Source organism: Pristiophorus japonicus, chromosome 9 (genome assembly GCF_044704955.1).
Source record: "Pristiophorus japonicus isolate sPriJap1 chromosome 9, sPriJap1.hap1, whole genome shotgun sequence".
NCBI lineage: Eukaryota > Metazoa > Chordata > Chondrichthyes > Pristiophoridae > Pristiophorus > Pristiophorus japonicus.
This window is the reverse complement of record NC_091985.1, coordinates 49,898,990-49,924,050: the sequence shown is the minus strand read 5'-3', so window position 1 is coordinate 49,924,050 and position 25,061 is coordinate 49,898,990. Positions and strand designations below refer to the sequence as shown.

General features: G+C 42.6%; 1 protein-coding gene across 1 annotated transcript in view; it reads left to right on the top strand.

The window, feature by feature from the left end:
• lrpprc (leucine-rich pentatricopeptide repeat containing) overlaps positions 1-25,061 on the top strand; it is a 187,398-nt gene that overhangs the window by 58,450 nt on the left and 103,887 nt on the right. The window contains exon 11 of the mRNA XM_070889342.1: positions 10,178-10,285. Coding sequence (XP_070745443.1) covers positions 10,178-10,285 — 108 coding nt within the window. The remainder of the gene's footprint in view (positions 1-10,177; positions 10,286-25,061) is intronic.

Here is a 25,061-nt window from a genome sequence, read left to right as displayed (position 1 = left end):
GTTGCTGAACCTCCTTTTTGTTTGATCCACGTGTTTGCGGCAGATTTGTCCATTGGTAAGTTTAACTACCAGAATCCTATTCCCCTCTTATGTTCTTTAGCAATCATAGTGCCTGCGAGCCATTTAGGCCCTGCAGCGTAGTTGAGGACAAAGACAGGGTCATTGACATCAATACATCGCGCCCTCGCATTCCCGTCATGGTAGTCACATTGTGACTGGCGCCTGCTCTCTACAATTTCTTTCATGGTGGGGTGTATAAGGGATAACCTGGTTTTGAGCGTCCTTTTCATTAGCAGCTCTGCGGGTGGGACCCCTGTGAGTGAGTGTGGTCGGGATCTATTGGCCAACAGGAGGCATGATAAGCGGCTTTGTAGGGAACCCCCTTGGATTCTGAGCATCCCCTGTTTGATTATCTGCACTGCTCGTTCCACCTGGTTGTTTGAGGCCGGCTTGAACGGTGCCGTTCTGACATGGTTGATACCATTTCCTGCCATGAAGTCCTGGAATTCAATGCTTGTAAAGCATGGGCCATTGTCACTGACCAAGATGTTCGGTAGATCATGGGTGGCGAACATTGCCCGTAGACTTTCTATCGTGGCAGAGGATGTGCTTGAATTGAGAATGTCACACTTGATCCATTTGGAGTAGGCGTCTACTACAACCAAAAACATTTTTCCCATGAAAGGACCTGCTTAGTCCACATGGATGCGTGACCATGGCTTGGCGGGCCAGGACCAGGGGCTAAGGGAGGCTTCCCTGGGCGCATTGCCCAGCTGGGCACACGTGTTGCATCTGCGAACACAAAGTTCCAGGTCTGCATCTATCCCTGGCCACCAAACGTGTGACCTGGCAATTGCCTTCATCATGACAATGCCCGGGTGCTCATTGTGGAGTTCTCTGATGAACATCTCTCTGCCCATCTGGGGCATGACTACTCTGTTTCCCCACAATAGGCAATCGGCCTGAATCGAGAGTTCATCCATGCGCCTCTGAAATGATTTGAATTCCTCAGGGCATGCCCTATACGTGGCTGCCCAGTCCCCATTCAGGACACATTTCTTGACTAAAGACAGTAGCGGGTCTCTCTTTGTCCAGACTTTGATCTAACGGGCTTTCACGGGTGAGCATTCACTTTTGAAAGCTTCAACAGCCATGACCATCTCGGCAGCATGCTTGGTTGCCTCCTCGGTGGTGGCTGGTGGGAGCCTGCTGAGTGCATCGGCGCAGTTTTCAGTGCCCGGTCTGTGCCGAATTGTATAGTCAAAAGCGGCTAACGTGAGTGCCCACCTCTGTATGCGGGCCGATGCATTTGCATTTATGGCCTTGTTGTCGGCCAAAAGGGACGTTAGGGGTTTGTGATCTGTCTCCAGCTCAAATTTCCTGCCAAACAGGTAATGGTGCATTTTTTTTACTGCATATACACATGCAAGCGCTTCCTTTTCTACCATCCCATAGCCCCTTTCTGCCTGGGACAGACTTCTGGAGGCATAAGCTACTGGCTGTAACTGACCCTTGGCATTAACATGCTGCAACACACACCTGACCCCATAGGACGATGCATCGCACATTAAAACAAGTTTTACATGGGTCATATAGCGTTAACAGATTGTTAGAGCACACAATTTGTTATGCTCCATCAAAAGCCCTTTTCTGGCTGTCCCCCCAGACTCATTCGCGACCTTTGCATCGGAGCACTTGTAGCGGCTCTAACAGCGTGCTCAATTTGGGAAGAAAGTTACCAAAATAGTTCAGGAGCCCCAGGAACGAACGCAGTTCCGTCGTATTACGGGGTCTGGGTGCTCTCTGGATTGCTTCCGTTTTGAACGCAGTAGGTCTGATCCTGTCTGCTGCTACCCTCATCCCCAGGAATTCTACCTCTGGAGCTAGGAAGACGCACTTCGCCTTTTTCAGTCGCAGATCTACCCGGTCCAGACTGCGTAGCACCTCCTCCAGCTTGTGGAGGTGTTCTTCAGTGTCGCAACCCATGATGAGGATGTCGTCTTGAAAAACCACCGTCCTTGGAATCGACTTGAGGAGGCTTTCCCTATTTCGTAGAAAGATCGCGGCGGCCGAGCGAATCCCGAACGGACATCTGTTGTACTCAAACAATCTCTTGTGTGTCGTGATGGTGGTCAGCCTCTTCGACTCACTTGCCAGCTCCTGGGTCATGTAAGCTGAGGTCAGGTCTAATTTTGAAAAAAGTTTGCCACCTGATAGCGTCGCAAAGAGGTCCTCCTTTCTCGGTCGCGGGTACTGGTCTTGGAGTGACACCCGATTGATTGTGGCCTTGTAATCGCCACATATCCTGACCGACCCATCCGCCTTGAGCACCGGCACAATCGGGCTCGCCCAGTCACTGAATTCGACTGGTGAGATTATGCCTTCCCTCAGCAGGCGGTCCAATTCGCCTTCTATCTTTTCCCGCATCACGTACGGCACCGCTCTGGCCTTGTGGTGTACTGGCCTGGCGTTCGGGTTTATGTGAATCACTGCCTTGGTCCCCATGAAAGTGCCAATGCCAGGTTGAAACAGTGAGTCAAATTTGTCCAGGACCTGTGAGCATGATATTCGCTCCACAGAAGAAATTGCATTGACATCGCCCCATTTCCAGTTCATGACAGCAAGCCAACTCCTCCCCAGTAGTGCGGGACCGTCCCCCGGGACAATCCAGAGTGGCAATCTGTTCTCCGAATCTTTGTGGGTCACGACAACCGTGGCGCTGCCTAGCACCAGAATGATCTCCTTTGCATATGTCTGTTGCTGTGCGTCAATCGTCAATAATTTTGGCCTCCTGCCCTTGGACGCCCACAACTTGTCAAACTGTTTGATACTCATCAGGGACTGGTTGGCCTCCGTGTCTAGCTCCATTGATACTGAGATGCCATTGAGTAGCACTTTCATCATTATCGGTGGCGTCCTAGTGTATGAACTGTATATGTGCTCCACATGAACTCGCTGAACTTCAGCTTCCAGCGATTTCCTCCAGTGTTCATTTGGCCTCGTAGGGCTTACATCAGGCCCGTCTTACATCGGGCCCGTCCTCCTCGTACATCAACCTGGCTGCAGGCTTCCTGCACATACCTGCCAAGTGACCGCTGACGTTGCAATTTCTGCACGTATATTGCTGATACCTGGAAGCTCTGGCTGTGTGTTTGCCTCAACACCTCCAACATGAGCTGTTGTTGGAAACAAAAGGCCCATTACCAGTCAATCGCCTCTGGCTGTCTCTGTAACTGTCCTTAAGCGCACCATTAACAGGTGTTGATGGCCCCATTACTGGCCGCATTGTCCCTTGTGATGGCATGAATTGCCGTTCAGCTAGCCATTGTCTCTGTTGAATTCCACCTTTGGGTTCGACTACATGCTCTGGCATGTCCAATTGCCCCTGTCTGCCTGGAGAACTGTGTGCCGTGTTAACAATGTTGACTCCCTGTTCATTTGCTGCATTCAAACCAAGATTTTTGTCAAACATCATTCTGGTCTCATCCTCCCCTGCGATAAATGTCTGGGCCATCAAAGCCGCCGTTTCTAGGGTCAAGTTTTTGGTCTCTTAATCAGTTTCCTGAAAACCCCAGCATGCCCAATGCCCTCAATAAAAAAAGTCTCGCAGCATCTCTGCTCTGCATGCATCTGGGAACTTAGATAGGCTCGCCAGTCGCCGGAGATCTGTCACGAAGTCTGGAACGCTTTGCCCTTCTCGCCGCCGGTACGAGTAAAACCGGTGTCTCGCCATGTGCATGCTGCTCGCCGGCTTAAGGTGTTCCCCGATCAACTTGCTGAGCTTTTCAAATGTCTTGTCCACCGGCTTCTCTGGCGCTAGAAGGTCCTTCATCAGGGAGTACGTCCTGGATCCACAAACCGACAGGAGAAGAGCACTGCGTTTGTCGGCTGAATCCTGTTCCAGCCATTCCTTAGTGACGAAACTTTGCTGTAGTCTCTCAGTAAAATCGTCCCAATCATCACCAACACAGTACCTCTCGTCTGTGCTGCTAGTGGCTATGCTCGCATGGTTTAAATCCCAGTTTCTCGTCGCCAATGATACATCCTTACTATACAGTATAAATGCATACGAGGCCCATACTTAAGAGAAGGTCACTCTGTGGCTAGTAACCTTGATTAGCCAGCACTGAAGTGATGAAGGTGGGTGGAGCTTCCCCTTTTACACCTGAAAGTCCAGGTTAGGAGTGTCTCCCACAAGTTCAACACCTCGTGGTCAATGTTCTCACGGTGTACAACTTAGGTCAGTTTATACATGGGTTACAATGACAGTTGAATACATAACAAAAACTGTACACAATATTCAAGGTGTGGCCTTACCAAGGCCCTGTACAACTGTAGTAAGACCTCCTTGCTCCTATACTCGAATCCTCTCGCTATGAAGGCCAACATGCCATTTGCCTTCTTCACCACCTGCTGTACCTGTATGCCAACCTTCAATGACTGATGTACCATGACACCCAGGTCTCGTTGCACCTTCCCCTTTACCAATCTGTCACCATTCAGATAATAATCAGCCCTCCTGTTTTTACCACCAAAGTGGATAACCTCACATTTATCCACATTATACTGTATTTGCCCACTCAACTAACCTGTCCAAGTCACCCTGCAGCCTCCTAGCATCCTCCTCACAGCTCACACCGCCACCCAGCTTAGTGTCATCTGCAAACTTGTAGATATTACATTCAATTTCTTTGTCTGAATCATTAATGTATATTGTAAATAGCTGGGGCCCCAGCACTGAACCTTGCGGTACCCCACTAGTCACTGCCCGCCATTCTGAAAAGGACCCGTTTATTCCTACTCCCTGCTTCCTGTCTGCCAACCAGTTCTCTATACAGGTCAGTACATTACCCCCAATACCATGTGCTTTAATTTTGCACACTAATCTCTTGTGTGGGACCTTGTCAAAAGCTTTTTGAATGTCTAAATACACCACATCCACTGGCTCCCCCTTGTCCACTCGACTAGTTACATCCTCAAAAAATTCTAGAAGATTTGTCAAGCATGCATGGTATACTGGATGGTATAACATTGATAGAGGAGGTACTAGAAAGGCCGACTGTACTTAAAGTACAGAAGTCATCAGGACCAGAGGGGATGCATCCTAGGATGCTGAGGGAGGTAAAGGTGGCAATTGCGGAGGTACTGGCCATAATCTTCCAAGCCTCCTTAGATACAGGGGTGGTACCAGAGGACTGCAGAATTGCAAATGTTGCACCCTTATTCAACAGAGGGTGTCAGAATTAAACCCAGCAACTACAGGCCAGTCAGTTTAACCTTGGTACTGGGAAAGCTTTTAGAAACAACGATCAGGGACAAAATTAACAGTCACTTGGACAAGTGTGGATTAATTAAGGATAGCCAGCATGGATTTGTTAAAGGCAAATCGTATTTAACTAACCTGATTGAGTTTTTTGATGAGGTAAAAGAGAGGGTTGATGAGGGCGATGAGGTTGATGTGGTGTACATGGACTTCCAAAAGGCGTTTAAGTGCCACATAATAGGTTTGCCAGCAAAGTTGAAGCCCATGGAATAAAAGATACAGTGGCAGCATGCAAATTAAATTGGCTAAGTGACAGGAAACCGAGAGTAGTGGTGAATGGTTGTTTTTTGGCCTGGAGGAAGGTATACAGTGGTGTTCCCCACTACTTTTCTTGATGTATATTATTGACTGGGACTTGGGTGTATAGGGCACAATTTCAAAATTTGCAGATTACAAAAAACTTGGAAATATTGTGAACAATGAGGAGGATAGTGATAGACTTCAAGAGGACATAAACAGGGTGATGAAATGGGCGGACACGGGCAGATGAAATTTAACACACAAAATTGTGAAGTGATACAACTGCACAAGATCAAAGTTCACAGGGTTGGGGGTGATATATTAGCATGGATAGAGGATTGGCTAACTAACAGAAAACAGAGAGTCGGGATAAATGGTTCATTGTCTGGTTGGCAATAAGTAACTAGTGAGGTGCCGCAGGGATCAGTGCTGGGACCCCAACTATTTACAATCTATATTAATGACTTGGAAGAAGGGACTGACTGTAACGTAGCCAAATTTGCTGACAATACAAAAATGGGAGGAAAGCAGTGTGTGAGGAGGACACAAGAAATCTGCAAAAGGACACGGACAGGCTAAGTGAGTGGGCAAGAATTTGGCAGATGGAGTATAATGTTGGAAAGTGTGAGGTCATGCACTTTGGCAGAAAAACTCAAAGCGCAAGTTATTATTTAAATGGAGAAAAATTGCAAAGTGCTGCAGTACAATGGGACCTGGGGGTACTTGTGCATGGAACACAAAAGGATAGTATGCAGGTACAGCAAGTGATCAGGAAGGCCAATGGAACCTTGGCCTTTATTGCAAAGAGGATGGAGTATAAAAGCAGGGAAGTTTTGCTACAGCTACACAGGGTATTGGTGAGGCCACACCTGGAATACTGCATGCAGTTTTGGTTTCCATATTTATGAAAGGATATACTTGCTTTGGAGGCAGTTCAGAGAAGGTTCACTTGGTTGATTCTGGAGATGCGGGAGTTGACTTATGAGGAAAGGTTGAGCAGGTTGGGCCTCTACTCATTGGAATTCAGAAGAATGAGAGGTGATCTTATCGAAACGTATAAGATTATGAGGGTGGATGCAGAGAGGATGTATCCACTGATAGGGGAGATTGGAACTAGGTGGCATACTCTTAGAATAAAGGGCCGCCCATTTAAAACTGAGCTGAGGAGGAATTTCTTCTCTCAGAAGGTTATAAATCTGTGGAATTCGCTGTCTGAGAGAGCTGTGGAAGCTGGGACATTGAATAAATTTAGGACAGAAAAAGACAGTTTCTTAAACGATAAGGGATTATGGGGAGCGGGCAGGGAAGTGGACCTGATTCCATGATCAGATCAGCCATGATCATATTAAATGGCGGAATAGGCTTGAGTAGCTGTATAGCCTTCTCCTGCTCCCATTTCTTATGTTCTTATTTTGGTGGAAGAACGAGGAGAGGCAATATAAACTAAAGGGTAAAATTCTAAAGGGGATGCATGAACAGAGAGACCTGGAGGGGTATGTGTGCACAAAGCTCTGAAGGTGGCAGGGCAAGTTGAGAAAGCGGTTGAATGGGCTCCTGGGCTTCATAAATAGAGGCATAGAGTACAAAAGCAAGGAAGTTATGATGAACCTTTATAAAACATTGGCTCCGCCTCGACAGGAATATTATGACCGATTTTGGGCACCGCACTTTAGAAAGGATTTGAAGCCCTTAGAAAGAGTGCAGAAAGGATTTACGAGAATTGTTCCAGGGATGGCGGGACTGACATATCAAGAAAGACTGGATCAACTGAGCTTCAGTTATGTGGATAGACTGGAGAAACTGTGGTTGTTGTTCTTAGAGCAGAGAAGGTTGAGAGGAGATTTAATAGAGGTGTTCAAAATCATGAGGGGTCTAGACAGAGTAGATAGAGAGAAACTGTTCCCATAGGTGGAGGAGTCAAGAACCAGAGGATACAGATTTAAGGTGATTGGCAGAAGAACCAAAGGTGACATTAGGAAAAACTTGTTTCGAGTAGTTATGATTTACCTGAAAGTTTATGCACTACCTGAAAGGGTGGGGGAGGCAGACTGAATTGTGGCTTTCAAAAGTGAATAAGTACCCGAAGGAAAAATTTACCAGGGCTTCGGGGAAAGTTTAGGGGAGTGCACCTGGCTGAAGTGCTCTTGCAGAGAGCTGGCATGGGCTCAATGGGCTGAATAGCCTCCTTCTGTACTGTCGCCATTCTATGATTCTTTGCAACGTTCTCTTTTTCAGTTCAATGTAAAGCAGCCACTTCAAAGGATTTATTTTTCCATGTTGATGTTTTCATCAGAGTTAGCGAAGAAGTATACAGTGCATCATAGAAACATAGAAACATAGAAAATAGGTGCAGGAGTAGGCCATTCGGCCCTTCGAGCTTGCACTGCCATTCAATGAGTTCATGGCTGAACATGCAACTTCAGTACCCCATTCCTGCTTTCTCGCTGTACCCCTTGATCCCCCGAGTAGTAAGGACTACATCTAACTCCTTTTTGAATATATTTAGTGAATTGGCCTCAACAACTTTCTGTGGTAGAGAATTCCACAGGTTCACCACTCTCTGGGTGAAGAAGTTTCTCCTCATCTCGGTCCTAAATGGCTTACCCCTTATCCTTAGACTGTGACCCCTGGTTCTGGACTTCCCCAACATTGGGAACATTCTTGCTGCATCTAACCTGTCTAAACCCGTCAGAATTTTAAATGTTTCTATGAGATCCCCTCTCATTCTTCTGAACTCCAGTGAATACAAGCCCAGTTGATCCAGTCTTTCTTGATAGGTCAGTCCCGCCATCCCGGGAATCAGTCTGGTGAACCTTCGCTGCACTCCCTCAATAGCAAGAATGTCCTTCCTCAAGTTAGGAGACCAAAACTGTACACAATACTCCAGGTGTGGCCTCACCAAGGCCCTGTACAACTGTAGTAACACCTCCCTGCCCTTGTACTCAAATCCCCTCGCTATGAAGACCAACATGCCATTTGCTTTCTTAACCTCCTGCTGTACCTGCATGCCTACCTTCAATGACTGATGTACCATGACACCCAGGTCTCGTTGCACCTCCCCTTTTCCTAATCTGTCACCATTCAAATAATAGTCTGTCTCTCTGTTTTTACCACCAAAGTGGATAACATCACATTTATCCACATTATACTTCATCTGCCATGCATTTGCCCACTCACCTAACCTATCGAAGTCACTCTGCAGCCTCATAGCATCCTCCTCGCAGCTCACACTGCCACCCAACTTAGTGTCATCCGCAAATTTGGAGATACTACATTTAATCCCCTCGTCTAAATCATTAATGTACAATGTAAACAGCTGGGGCCCCAGCACAGAACCTTGCGGTACCCCACTAGTCACTGTCTGCCATTCTGAAAAGTACCCATTTACTCCTACTCTTTGCTTCCTGTCTGCCAACCAGTTCTCAATCCACGTCAGCACACTACCCCCAATCCCATGTGGTTTAACTTTGCACATTAACCTCTTGTGTGGGACCTTGTCAAAAGCCTTCTGAAAGTCCAAATACACCACATCAACTGGTTCTCCCTTGTCCACTCTACTGGAAACATCCTCAAACAATTCCAGAAGATTTGTCAAGCATGATTTCCCTTTCACAAATCCATGCTGACTTGGACCTATCATGTCACCTCTTTCCAAATGCGCTGCTATGACATCCTTAATAATTGATTCCATCATTTTACCCACTACCGATGTCAGGCTGACCGGTCTATAATTCCATTTTCTCTCCCTCCTTTTTTAAAAAATGGGGTTACATTGGCTACCCTCCACTCGATAGGAACTGATCCAGAGTCAATGGAATGTTGGAAAATGACTGTCAATGCATCCACTATTTCCAAGGCCACCTCCTTAAGTACTCTGGGATGCAGACCATCAGGCCCTGGGGATTTATCGGCCTTCAATCCCGTCAATTTCCCCAACACAATTTCACGACTAATAAGGATTTCCCCCAGTTCCTCCTCCTTACTAGACTCTCTGATCCCTTTTATACCCGGAAGGTTGTTTGTGTCCTCCTTAGTGAATACCGAACCAAAGTACTTGTTCAATTGGTCTGCCATTTCTTTGTTCCCCGTTATGATTTCCCCTGATTCTGGCTGCAGGGGACCTACGTTTGTCTTTACTAACCTTTTTCTCTTTGCATATCTATAGAAGCTTTTGCAGTCCATTTTAATGTTCCTTGCAAGCTTCCTCTTGTACTCTATTGTCCTCCTCTGCTGAGTTCTAAATTTCTCCCAGTCCCCGGGTTCGCTGCTATTTCTGGCCAATTTGTATGCCACTTCTTTGGCTTTAATACTATCCCTGATTTCCCTTGATAGCCACGGTTGAACCACCTTCCCTTTTTTATTTTTACGCCAGACAGGGATGTACAATTGAACAAATTGAAATCTGTCATAAAGCAGTGTTGTTCATCTCCCTGAAAATCAAATTGGAATTAATAAAAATCATCTACATATTGCATTTAACTGACACGTGGTCATACTTTCAGCTTAATATTTGTATTTCAGTGTCAGATGTCTTGGAAATAGAACATTATTTTATTCTCGTATCTGTCTGTTTCGTACTTGTGGTGATTGAGTAGTTTCCTTTTATATTTCTAGGAATGTCACTTGAGCTCATGAAGATCATGCAGAAGGAAGGTTTCCCTGTTCGGCCCCATTATTTTTGGCCTATGTTAGCCCAACATCAGAAAGAAAAGAACATACAAGGTTTGTAATATTCTAGCTCTTTTCATTTGCTGAATATTTTCAATAAGACCATCAGCTATTTGCTATGTGACTCTTGAATGGGATAAATGAGTAGCAGAGGACTGATACTAAATGGGATGTACACAGTTTTGCAGCAATAGTTTAAAATCTTGTGTGGCAGCAATTTAAAATCCAATCTTGCGTTCTAATGCCAATCCAGTTCCCCAAGAAAACTTATTTGTCTAATATGTGTCTGCATTTGTTAAATAAATCAAAATGTGTTTTTATTTTTTTGAAGATGAACATTAATTATAATTATTTTCCTTGTAAAATCAATGAATTTTTTTTTACTGATGGCTTGCTCTTGTATATTTCACATTATTAGACACAAGAAATTCTTTTATCTGTAGCTCGAAGACAAATGTTTGCTGATAGGTTGTAATGTATTTGCTTCGTGGGTTCTTTGTTTAAGAATTCATAGCAACTTGCTATTAAGAACTAGTTGGTTTATTAACAACGGTTTAACAATCACATCTGCACACCTCATCGTGGATGACCTAGACCCAACTGACTGGGGTTTTATTGAGTCTTGTGAACATCACGTGAATGGCTAAGCCACTCACAATACAGCAGCTCTACAACTATTTTGTGTAGAAACAATAAAGTGCCCCCTGATTAAAAGGTGGGGGGTGGGGGTACACTCTCAAAACTTTTTAAGTGCTCTTTTTTTTTTGTTGTTTTCTTTGAGGGCATCAAAAACACATTAAATCAGTGCCCCCTGGCTAAAAGGGGTGACGGGGAGGCACTAAAACCGACAAACTTAAACAAATTAAACTTTACACGTGGTTTAAATTAAAATTTGGTTGTCGAAGGTGATGATGCACTCCAGTCCCTCCGGCGCCCACCTCTCGTGGAAGGCTGCGAGCGTAGTGGTGGACACTGCGTGCTCCATCTCCAGGGACACCCTGGCTGAGATTTAACCGCGGAAGAGAGGCAGGCACTCGGGCTAAATGACCCCCTCCACCGCCCACTGCCTGGTCCGGCTGATGGCCCCGTTGGCCATGCCCAGGAGCAGTCCTACGAGGTGGCCTTCCGGCCTGCCTGCTCCCCTCTGCACAGGGTGCCCAAAGATCAGGAGCATGGGACTGAAGTGCAACCAGAATTTAAGGAGCAGCCCCTTCAAATAATGGAAAATGGCTTGCAACCTCGCACATTCCATAAAAACATGGACTCTTCTAGACCGCAGAAAGGCGGCCTGGGAGCCCGTGAACCGACTTAAAAACTTACTGCACGGGACTGCTCCATGCAACACCCTCCAGGCCAAATCCCCAATAAATAGAGGGAGGACTCCCTCGTAGAGATAACAGCTCTACAAACCTGTCAGCATACTCACAGGTGCATACATTACATAGGTGTTTTGCTCATTTTTTTAAAGAATTGAATTATAGAGCAATGCTTATATAAAAATCTCTCAAATGTTTTACACAGTTAATTATCTTTTGAAGTACGGCGACTGATGTAGGCAAATGTTAGTCATTCTGCACCAGCAGTGTCCCACATACGTCAAGAAGATGAATACCTGTTTTTTTTGGTATTGATTAAGGAACTGGATATTAGGCAGAGTGCTAGGAGAATTTCATATTTTTTTGAATAGTGCCATGCAATCTTCAATATCTACCTGAACACACAGCTGGGGCTTTGCTTATAATGGATGGCACCTCCAACAATTCAGCAATCCAGAGTACTGTACTGAGTATCACCACATAGATTTTCTGCTCAAGACTGGTGTGGGATTCAAACTCTTAACACTCTGATCAACTGAGCCAAGCTAATATTAGTAGTGAAAGAATATAGTTTCTAAAGCTTAGTAACTCATTAGTTAGTTGCTTTATGAAGATATATTTATGCCTCTGGTATGTACTGTCAATGGATTTTCCTATGTTTGACTGGTTTGCTGTAAAAATGGCATTGAGCTTTGTAGATTATGTATTGATGACTATCATTATCTAGTGTATGTCAAGTCATGTTTTAATGACCGCTGAGTCTTGCCTTTTGAAAATCTTACATATTTACCTAATGAAAAGATGTTTAGCAGTGCTGTGGAGATATTGGTTTATAGCTGCACTTAAACTAGTATAATTAAAAGGCAGACACACTTGTAGCAGTTGTTTGTATTGATGAGACTGAGACAATGGGTTGAAAACTGCGGTCAGAGGCTTCCTTTGGACGAACGTCTCCGGCCTGAAAAAAATCTATGAATATACCTGGTGGTCCCGGAGGAAAGTAGGATTCCGGTCGGAGGCATTCATTTGCTGCGCAACGCACGGGAACATGTCTTCCAGATACGTACGCATACGAGTATGCTGGAATCACGTGGGCCTGGACCACCAATCACGATCGAGTATTCTCATTGATAATAATGGGAACTTCATTTGAACGAGCTCCCATTACAATCAATGAGAATACCCCCCTAAAACACCGAAACACAACACAATAAATTAAAAAAAAAAACACCTCCCATATTTAAAATTAATTGAAATTGAATGTAATTAAATTTTTAGGAAAAAAAGTAATTAAAATTTTTTTTTTTTAATGTGTTTTAATAGGATTAAAAATAAACTTATCTTAATGTACAGGGTTTTTAATAGAAAAATGAGTGATTACATTTAATTTTTCTATGTTTTAAAACTCTTACGCTGGTAAAAATAAGCTAAATACCTGCTTTTACCAGGCCTAAGAGTTTGAAGGACATTCGCTGGGCAAATAGCACAATCTCTGCCCCATGGATGTCCTTCCTGCGGGGATGCATTTGATCCGTCGATAGAAATTTTGACAGATTGGAAAAGCCGGTTCTTGAACCGCCTTCCTGAACCACTGTTCTTTATAGCGATTTGGTACAATTGAGTGGCTTACTAAGCTATTTCAGAGGGGAGGCAAGAGTCAACCACATTGCTGTGGGTCTGGAGTCACATACAGGCCAGACCAGGTAAGGACAGCAGATTTCCTTCCCGAAAGGACATTAGTGAACCAGATATTTTTTTATGACAATTCGATAGTTTCATGGTCACCATTATTGATACTAGCTTTTTATTCCAGATTTATTTAATTCACTGAATTTAAACTCCCCAGCTGCCATGGTGGGATTTGAACTCATGTCATCACAGTTAAGGGGATGGGTGATGTCACTCTGAAGATGGTAGTGGCTTGAGATGAATTTTTCTTCTAATTTGAGCTCAGTATCTTTTAAGCACCTGGACTCAGTTCAATGTTCTTTCTCCTCTTTCACCCCATCCCCCATGACAACATAAAATTCTAAAGGGGCAAAGTGTGTTAAAAAGACAAGCCTGAAGGCTCTGTGCCTCAATGCGAGGAGTATTCGGAATAAGGTGGACAAATTAACTGCGCAGATAGCAGTTCATGGATATGATGTAATTGGCATCACAGAGACATGGCTCCAGGGTGACCAAGGCTGGGAACTCAACATCCAGAGATATTCAACATTTAGGAAGGATAGACAGAAAGGAAAAGGAGGCGGAGTGGCGTTGCTGGTTAAAGAGGAAATTAATGCAATAGTAAGGAAGGACATTGGCTTGGATGATGTGGAATCGGTATGGGTGGAGCTACGGAATACCAAAGGGCAGAAAACGCTAGTGGGAGTTGTGTACAGGCCACCAAACAGTCGTAGTGAGGTTGGGGATAGCATCAAACAAGAAATAAGGGATGTGTGCAATAAAGGTACTGCAGTTATCATGGCGCCTTTAATTTACATATAGATTGGGCTAAACAAACTGGTAGCAATGCGGTAGAGGAGGATTTCCTGGAGTGTATTAGGGATGGTTTTTTTGACCAATATGTCGAGGAACCAACTAGAGAGCTTGGCCATCTTAGACTGGGTGATGAGTAATTAGAGAGAACTAATTAGCAATCTTGTTGTGCGAGGCCCCTTGGGGAAGAGTGACCATAATATGGTAGAATTCTTTATTAACATGGAGAGTGACACAGTTAATTCAGAAACTAGGGTCCTAAACTTAAGGAAAGCTAACATCGACAGCATGAGGCGTGAATTGGCTAAAATAGACTGGCAAATGATACTTAAAGGGTTGACGGTGGATAGGCAATGGCAAACATTTATAGATCACATGGATGAACTTCAACAGTTGTACATCCCTGTCTGGAGTAAAAATAAAACAGGGAAGGTGGCTCAACCGTGGCTAACAAGGGAAATTAAGGATAGTGTTAGATCCAAGGAAGAGGCATATAAATTGGCCAGAAAAAGCAGCAAACCTGAGGACTGGGAGAAATTTAGAATTCAGCAGCGGAGTTAAAGGGTTTAATTAAGATGGGAAAACAGAGTACGAGAAGAAGCTTGCCGGGAACATAAAAACTGACTGCAAAAGCTTCTATAGATATGTGAAGAGAAAAAGATTAGTGAAGACAAACGTAGGTCCCTTGCAGTCGGACTCAGGTGAATTTATAATGGGGAACAAAGAAATGGCAGACCAATTGAACAAATACTTTGGTTCTGTCTTCACGAAGGAAGACACAAATAACCTTCTGGATGTACTAGGGGACTGAGGGTCTAGTGAGAAGGAGGAACTGAAGGATATCCTTATTCGGCGGGAAATTGATGGGATTGAAGGCCGATAAATCCCCGGGGCCTGATTGTCTGCATCCCAGAGTACCTAAGGAAGTGGCCCTAGAAATAGTGGATGCATTGATGATCATTTTCCAACAGCCTATCAACTCTGGATCAGTTCCTGTGGACTGGAGGGTAGCTAATGTAACACCGCTTTTTAAAAAAGGAGGGAGAGAGAAAACGGGTAATTATAGACCGGTTAGCCTGACATCAATAGTGGGGAAAATGTTGGAATCAATTATTAAGGATGAAATACAAGCGCATTTGGAAAGCAGTGACAGGATCGGTCCAAGTCAGCATGGATTTATGAAAGGCAAATCATGCTTGACAAATCTTCTGGAATTTTTTGAGGATGTAACTAGTAGAGTGGATGTGGTGTATTTGGATTTTCAAAAAGTCTTTGACAAGGTCCCACATAAGAGATTGGTGTGCAAAATCAAAGCACATGGTATTGGGGTAATGCACTGGCGTGGATAGAGAACTGGTTGGCAGACAAGAAGCAGAGATTCGGGATAAACGGGTCCTTTTCGGAATGGCAGGCAATGACTAGTGGAGTGCCACAGGACTCAGTGCTGGGACCCCAGCTCTTTACAATATACATTAATGATTTGGATGAAGGAATTGAGTGTAATATCTCCAAGTTTGCAGATGACACTAAGCTGGGTGGCGGTGTGAGCTGTGAGGAGGATGCTAAGAGGCTGCAGGGTGATTTGGACAGGTTAGGTGAGTGAGCAAATGCATGGCAGATGCAGTATAATCTGGATAAATGTGGGGTTATCCACTTCGGTGGCAAAAACATGAAGGTAGAATATTATCTGAATGGCGGCAGATTAGGAAAAGGGGAGGTGCAATGAGACCTGGGTGTCATGGTTCATCAGTCATTGAAAGTTGGCATGCAGGTACAGCAGGCGTTGAAGAAGGCAAATGGCATGTTGGCCTTCATAGCTAGGGGATTTGAGTATAGAAACAGGGAGGTCTTACTGCAATTATACAGGGCCTTGGTGAGGCCTCACCTGGAACATTGTGTTCAGTTTTGGTTTCCTAATCTGGGGATGGACGATCTTGCTATTGAAGGAGTGCAGTGAATGTTCACCAGACTGATTCCAGGGATGGCTGGGCTGACATCTGAGGAGAGACTGGATCAACTGGGCCTTTATACACTGGAGTTTAGAAGGATGAGAGAGGATCTCATAGAAACGTATAAGATTCTGACGAGACGGGACAGGTTAGATGCGGGAAGAATGTTCCCGATGTTGAGTAAGTCCAGAACCAGGGGACGCAGTTTTAGGATAAGGGGTAGGCCATTTAGGACTGAAATGAGGACAAACTTCTTCACTCAGAGAGTTGTTAACCTGTGGAATTCCCTGCCGCAGAGAGTCGTTGATGCAAGTTCATTGGATATATTCAAGAGGGAGTTAGATATGGCCCTTACGGCTAAAGGGATCAAGGGGTATGGAGAGAAAGCAGGAGTAGGGTACTAAAGTTACATGATCAGCCATGATCATATTGAATGGTGGTGCAGGCTCGAAGGGCCAAATGGCCTACTCCTGCACTTATTTTCTATGTTTCTTGAGCAGAATGTTAAAAAAAACTGCAGTGAACATTATAATGATTTTGCCAGGTAATTTATCCAGTTCCTCTTTCGGGACATTTTTGTGCACTTCATATTTTCGCCTTGCTTCGTGAAGTCAATCTTTGACAAAACATCTCCCTACTTCCCTCCAGCTTACGAAGAATAAATAAGGGTAATTTCCATGTTTTTTTTACAAAAAGTGATCTGATGTTTAGATTTTTTAGTTTGACTACTGTTAACATATTGTGTCCAGTTTGGACACCCTTTAGGAAGCATGTGAAGACCATAGAGTGTGTAAAGAAGAGATTGACTTTCGTGATACCAGGGATGACAGGTTTTAGTTATGAGGGGAGACTAAAGAAACTGATGTTGATTTTGATATGGTGAATAGGGAATAAATATTTCCACTGGTTGGTGAGTTAGTTAGAAGAAGAGTTGAATTTAATATCATCAAAAGCATAAAAGGAGAGATTAGGATAATGTTTTTTAAACAGAGGGTTGTTAGGATGTGGAATGCCCTGCCAGAAACAGTGCTGGAAACCAAATCTGTAATTGCTGTTAAAAAGAAGTGGATAAATATTTGTGGAAGGAAAATAAATAAAAAGAATGGAATAAGGATAGGAGGTTGAGGCTAAGTAGATAGCTCTTTCAGACAGATGATACAAGAATGATGGGCCAAATGGCCGCCTTCTGTGATGTAAAATTCTATCAATTCGAAATCACTTCCATTATACACCTTAAAAACACACTTTGGTCTACTGTCTTGCCAGTGGTTTTCATTGTTTATGCTGACTACCAGTGCTATTCATGTTTGGTTTGTCGTCGTGTCCATTTTCAGGAATTTGCGTAATTTTTGCAGGTTAATTAGTTTAAAAAAAATTGCATTTGATTACCTGAAAATTCAATATCCCCCATAAGCGATATATTTTCTTGTGAAACTAAATTGTCTTTCTGCACATCAGAAGATACACAGAGTTTTTATCTTTTTTTAAAAGCGTCAATTTTATCTCCCAATTTTGACTTTATTTTGTCACCCAAATTTCAGGTCTATTGAGTCTCTAAAGCTCTTAAATAAATATTATGAATTGTATCGCATGTCTCCGCCTAGACACTGTAAATCAGGCAAAGAAAATATGAAAGCTTGTTGCTTCTAGCTCTTTGTTATTAAATTAACTGTCATTTCTTTCCCTTAACTGCTTTTCACCGCTGTTAGTTGAAGGCACATCTGTTCCTATGCTTGTCAGAATTATAAAGTGTAAAAAAGAGAAGCAGCACTTTGCCTTGAACATTTAAATCTTTTTTTGAAATACTAAATCGCACAGTATATTGAATAGAAGGAAATGAATTACTAAATGTCAAAAAAATGTTAGTTTCTGGTTACTCTGATTCAGCAGCTGTTCAACCAAAATTCTGCTTTTTTAAAAAAGATTTAAAAAAATTATTGTGACAAGGACGAAGAACGGAATCGCCTATAACGGGTAGAAATTTGTCCAGGGAAAGGAAGGAAGTGTCAGTCAAATAAAGCAGAGCTAGAAGCAATGAATGTTAAATGTTTTCTTCAGCCTGACGTGTAAAATCTGTGTTTAGCAATGCACTTCAAAATACAGTACTTAAACCACTATCGGTGGAGCTCTCTTTGACCTGTTGCGTTGGCAGGTCAGATTGTTTCCTAGTCTGACACTTAACTCTGCCCCACTGTGACAATTCTCGGAGTTCCTAATTGTTAAGAAAACAAATATTTTTGCATCTAATTTATTGTAGTTCCACGGGCATATTTAATTTTTCCAATCTGGGTTGAGATTTTGCACTAAACTGTGTCACTGGTTTAATATTGCCAGTACTGTATTAAATAATGAACTGTTCATCATTGTGAAGACATATTTACATAGAGCTGAAATGTTTTTTTAATCATAGATTGCATTCAACATATACAGAAAAATGTAAAAAACCATTAAAAAAATTTGATTGTTTTTCAAACCATAGGCAGTCTCTTGTAAGGATATCTCAATGGTTGGTTCGAGGGTCTATCTGAAATGTTAAACATATATTACAGCTCCTGGACCTCCAAATTAACTGTTGGCTTTGGAGAGTGTCTAAAGTTCTGAGGTGTTCAACTTTGTTCAACCTGGGACAGGTCACCTGCCTACTCTCCTAAGTGAGGAAAACTATGTGGAAGAAATGAAAAATGATGAGGGAAGGAAAAGTTAATGTTATCATATGCCAAAAGAATTGCAAATTTTCCAAATAACAAAAATGCAATTCGACAGTATAGCCTGAAGTTTGGACTGTGTAGCCTGTTTGATTTAAATGCATTATTTATGACATGGTTGTCACCAAGCTTCTTTAGTCAGTTGGTTGTTATTGGTAGAATTGCACTTAACCGGGTACACGTACCAGTGATTGTGTGATATCTCACAATCTCAAATTGCTCCCATTACTGCCACCACCAGGAACTTGTCCTGATTATATGTCATTCTCCATGTACAATCCCAAGTTTGGAAGGGTGTAACTATACTGAGTGTTTTTCACAATTCATGTGCTCTTCATATGAAAATTTTGCATGCCCATCATTGCACGTTGCAGAAATTTCAGTGACAGCACTGAATGAGCTGTTATTTTGGAAATTAATTCAGGACTAGAATAACTAAAATGCTACATGTTGATTGAATAGAATGATGATTTGTGTGGCAGTTTGAGTGTTTATCAGGAAGAAGGAGCCAGAATTGTTAACCTTGGTAGCGAAACAATTAGCTTTTAATTGCTCTCGCTGCAGCTAGTAAGGTTGGATGGTTTTTGAGGGTTGATGGGATGGGCTGAGAAAGATGGATCTCATAAATTCAATTACTATATTATGAAGTGATGAAATGAGACCGAGGTGCAAATTATAGGAAGCAAGCATCAGACTAAAATGTAAGAGGGGTACACAACACACAAAGTTCATACTCTCTTCCCAATTTTATGCCGTGTGGTTCGACAATATTCCTAAACTTCATCTAATGCACGTTTATGGCTGTAAATTCATCTAAATTATCCCAAAAAGAGAGATTTTAAATACTGTAAGTATGGTTAAAAGAATGACAACTGCATGATTATCATTAGAACTGATGGTAAATGTTATGTTATGGTAAAACAACTTCATAATCAGCGAATTGTAATTGTACGCAGACACTATACAATGCTCTTGGAAACGTTAGAAAAATTACGTCAGTAAAATTGTAGCTCTGGGACATTACTGTGAAATGATAAAAATTAATCTCTCGAATTATGCAAGAGAACATGTGAAGTAATTTTATTGGACTTTTCTCATTCCAAAAGGTAGGATTGATGCTTGGGCTTTGAATTAAGGCATTTCAAATCTGAGATTTTTGTCTGCCAAGCATTGCCGTAGACCCTTTTCACCATTCTAATTTGTTCATGTCCATAGTGTTGCTGTAGAAATAATTTGTGTGCATTATGAAACTGTCTGGATTTTTTTGTTTACAAGATTCTTAAATAGAATTTAATTGATTGGCATCTGTTTTGAACAAGCTTTGGGTCTGAGAAAAGGGTCATTTTTTTATTCCCTCTCAGACAGTGATTAGTAAACCTGCATCTGTTCTGTTGCTGTAGTTATGAGGGTCATTATTGAGAAGGCTACTGACTTAATTGTTTGTGTACTGCTAATTAGCAGTGGTTTTTCATTAAGTGGAGAAGTTCTTTCCAAATAAACTGTAGTACCATTAGTTTGAGATTAAATGGAGATGTTGAGTGGCGTCTGAGCGTAAATATAGCGACAGCTAACAAATATGTTTTAAACATGATATGAACATCCTTCTTTAGAAAATAAGATAAGCCTTGATGTTGAAAGATGCTGGCTCCTGATATAAAATTACAACAGAACTTGATGAACATCATTTCTTTTTTAATGACAGAATAATAAATGAAATAATGAAATAATATATATATGTGTGTACCCATTTTTCAGCAAAATACCATTGGCCATAAAGGTAGAACTTTACTTCAGAAATTGCCTGGAATTTTTTTTTAGCTGCTTTGCATTGTGAAGAGCATTTTAAAAATTTGCATGTAAAGCAAGGGGCATGTAAGGTTTGAATCCAAGGCTGGAAAGCCTGAGTAACGTTTTTGTCTTGAATCAACACAAAAAAAAAACTCTTTGCTGTGAAAAAATATATAATTATAGCTTAAAATTAGAAGTTATTTTTAGGAATATATGTCATTAATAATTATTCATTTAGTGACCCCTGCCGCCCCCACCCCCCACCTTAGTTTTAAGTATAAGGCCAGTTTGACAAATAGCCGTTTGACTGTAAAGGAGCTTCTGCAAGTATGTACTAGTTTACCGTAAATTTTTCTCTCTCCCAGCTCCTCCCCCTGCCCCCCAAAAAAACAAGAAAGCTTACATACAAAAATGAATATGGAGTTGTTCTAGGGCAAAATAGGAAAAGTGGTGTGACTTTAATTTGGAGTGACTTAGTCCCACATATACATTTGTGCTCAAAGGGAAATCACTTTGGATTATCAGCACTGTAGCGCACTGCATAAAATATTGAAGGCTACTTTACTTTCTAAAGGTGGCACTCCAGGCTAGAAGAGCTTTAAGCAAATTTACAAATAACTGACAGAGGTAGCTGATGAGCTGTGAACAGCATATGCTGCCTTACTTCAAAGATGTCGCATCAGCTGACAAGTCCTTTCTTAATAACAGAATTGTTGCATTTGCTTCTGATGTGATTTAAGAGGAAGGGGAGCATTATTGCAATGCTGCGAGTGAGCTGTAAAGTTTTGTTGTGTTTGAAGTCATCTTTCAAGTTAAATTGAAAACAGGATGTAAATCCAAAGGACAGTTTCTTTAATTGTTCTACATTTTTTTTGCAGTGAGATTATTTTTCTCTTTCTGTTATCGCAGTGAGTAATAGGAAGTAAGCGGTGAAGTATGCAAGGGGGCTGGATTCAGAGCCAAGACAATAAATAAAGCTCGTGACATATGTGTTTTCTAACTTAATATGGTTTGAAGAGTGTAGAAAATTCTCAACGAGAGAAAATTTGTTTGTAAAATGACAGCTAAAGCTGGTTTAGATTGGACAGTGGCCGTCAAAATGTGCAAAATGTTCTCTTGACCTGTTTAAAGTGTGATTTTGAGATTGTACGCATCACCACTCTAAATCAAAATATGCATTCAGCTCAATAAAGGGTATTTTTCCTCTTCTGTTCCTTCCCCAAAAGAAAACTTGTAGAGATGGAATGATGTGGAAAATATTAAGAGGGTGCAGTTGTTGTTATCCCCAACTGTTAGTCTATCACTGTTCATAGGCAAAATCCTGTGATTTGAACTCCTGATCCTGCAAATACAAATTTAATCTTCATGATCAGAAATTAGAGATGAAAGGTTAGTTGGTCCATCTTAATTCATCCATCCAGAGAACTTATCCCCGCCCTCACCCCCACAGCCCTCTACATCATCCAAATGATTCTTAAATGATCCTAGCATTATAACCTGCACTACATATCCAGAAGCCCATTCCACAAGCTGATTACTTGCTGTGAAGAAATACAGCAGTTCTGAATTTGCTTCTTGTTTGAACCTGTGCCCCTTTGTTCTTCTGTCATGTTGTAATTGCAGCAGTGGTCCAGGTGTATCTATTCTATACTGTTTATTGTCTTGTATGTCTCTGAGGTACACTTACTTGCCGCCTTTCAAGGCTTAAAAAAGACAAATCTCAAAGGTCAATCCTCATAACTTTGTCCTAACACTAGAGATTAACATTGGCTCTCGTCAGCATTGCCTTCAGAGCTTGTGTTTCACTGACTAGAACTGGATGCAGGACTCAAGGCAAGTCCTGATGACAGCACTTTACAGTTTAAGAATGACTTCCTCCAACTTGATCTCTACTGTATTGACTATAAAATTAATTATTTTTGTTTTGTTGAATGCTGCTCCACAGTAATTAATTTAAGTACCATGGAAACATAGAAAATAGGTGCAGGAGTAGGCCGTTCGGCCTTTCGAGCCTGCACCACCATTCAGTAAGATCATGGCTGATCATTCCCTTAGTACCCCTTTCCTGCTTTCTCTCCATACCCCTTGATCCCTTTAGCCATAAGGGCCATATCTAACTCCCTCTTGAATATATCCAATGAGCTGGCATCAACAACTCTGTGGCAGGGAATTCCACAGGTTAACAACTTTCTGAGTGAATAAGTTTCTCCTCATCTCAGTCCTAACTGGCCTACCCCTTACCCTAAGACTGTGTCCCCTGGTTCTGGACTTCCCCAACATCGTGAACATTCTTCCCGCATCTAACCTGTCCCGTCTCATCAGAATCTTATATGTTTCTATTAGATCCCCTCTCATCCTTCTAAACTCCAGTGTATAAAGGCCCAGTTGATCCAGTCTCTCCTCATATGTCAGTCCAGCCATCCCAGGAATCAGTCTGGTGAACCTTCGCTGCACTCCCTCAATAGCAAGAACGTCCTTCCTCAGATTAGGAGACCAAAACTGAACACAATATTCCAGGTGGGGCCTCACCAAGACTCTGTACAACTGCAGTAAGACCTCCCTGCTTCTATACTGAAATCCCCTAACTATGAAGGCCAACATACCATTTGCCGCCTTCACCGCCTGCTGTACCAGCCTGCCAACTTTCAATGACTGATGAACCATGACACCCAGGTCTCGTTGGCACCTCCCCTTTTCCTAGTCTGCCGCCATTCAGCTAATATTCTGCCTTTGTGTTTTTGTCTCACATTTATCCACAATATACTGCATCTGCCATGCATTTGCCCACTCACCTAACCTGTCCAAGTCACCCTGCTGCCTCTTGGCGTCCTCCTCACAGTTCACACCTCCAGCCAGTTTAGTGTCATTTGCAAACTTGGAGATATTACACTCAATTCCTTCATCTAAATCATTAATGTATATTGTAAAGAGCTGGGGTCCCAGCACCGCGCCCTGCGGCATTCCACTAGTCACTGCCTGCCATTCTGAAAAGGACCCGTTTATCCCGAATCTCTGCTTCCTGTCTGCCAACCAGTTCTCTATCCACGTCAGTACATTACCCCCAATACCACGTGCTTTGATTTTGCACACCAATCTCTTGTGTGGGACCTTGTCAAAAGCCTTTTGAAAGTCCAAATACACCACATCCACTGGTTCTCTCATGCCCACTCTACTAGTTACATCCTCAAAAAATTCCAGAAGATTTGTCAAGCATGATTTCCCCTTCATAAATCCATGCTGTCTTGGACCGATCCTGTCAGTGCTTTCCAAATGCGCTTGTATTTCATCCTTAATAATTGATTCCAACATTTTCCCCACTATTGATGTCAGGCTAACCGGTCTATAATTACCCGTTTTCTCTCTCCCTCCTTTTTTAAAAAGCGGTGTCACATTAGCTACCCTCCAGTCCACAGGAACTGATCCAGAGTCGATAGGCTGTTGGAAAATGATCATCAATGCATCCACTATTTCTCGGCCCATTTCCTTAAGTACTCTGGGATGCAGACAATCAGGCCCCGGGGATTTATCGGCCTTCAATCCCATCAATTTCCCCAATACAATTTCCCGCCTAATAAGGATATCCTTCAGTTCCTCCTTCTCACTAGACCCTCGGTCCCCTAGTACTTCCGGAAGGTTATTTGTGTTTTCCTTTGTGAAGACAGAACCAAAGTATTTGTTCAATTGGTCTGCCATTTCTTTGTTCCCCGTTATAAATTCACCTGAGTCCGACTGCAAGGGACCTACGTTTGTCTTCACTAATCTTTTTCTCTTCACATATTTATAGAAGCTTTTGCAGTCAGTTTTTATGTTCCCGGCAAGCTTCCTCTCGTACTCTATTTTCCTCCTCTTAATTAAACCCTTTGTCCTCCTCTGCTGAATTCTAAATTTCTCCCAGTCCTCAGGTTTGCTGCTTTTTCTGGTCAATTTATATGCCTCTTCCTTGGATTTAACACTATCCTTAATTTCCCTTGTCAGCCACGGTTGAGCCACCTTCCCTGTTTTATTTTTACTCCAGACAGGGATGTACAATTGCTGAAGTTCATCCATGTGATCTTTAAATGTTTGCCATTGCCTATCCACCGTCAACCCTTTAAGTATCATTTGCCAGTCTATTCTAGCCAATTCATGCCTCAAACCATCGAAGTTAACTTTCCTAAGTTCAGTACCCTAGTTTCTGAATTAACTGTGTCACTCTCCATCTTAATAAAGAATTCTACCATATTATGGTCACTCTTCCCCAAGGGGCCTCGCACAATAAGATTGCTAATTAGTCCTTTCTCATTATAAATCACCCAGTCTAGGATGGCCAGCTCTCTAGTTGATTCCTCGACATATTGGTCTAGAAAACCACCCCTATTACACTCCAGGAAATCCTCCTCCACCGCATTGCTACCAATTTGGTTAGCCCAATCAATCTGTAGATTAAAGTCACCCATGATAACTGCTGTACCTTTATTGCATGCATCCCTTATTTCTTGTTTGATGCTGTCCCCTACCTCACTACTACTGTTTGGTGGTCTGTACACAACTCCCACTAGCGTTTTCAGCCCTTTGGTATTCCGTAGCTCCACCATACCGATTGCACATCATC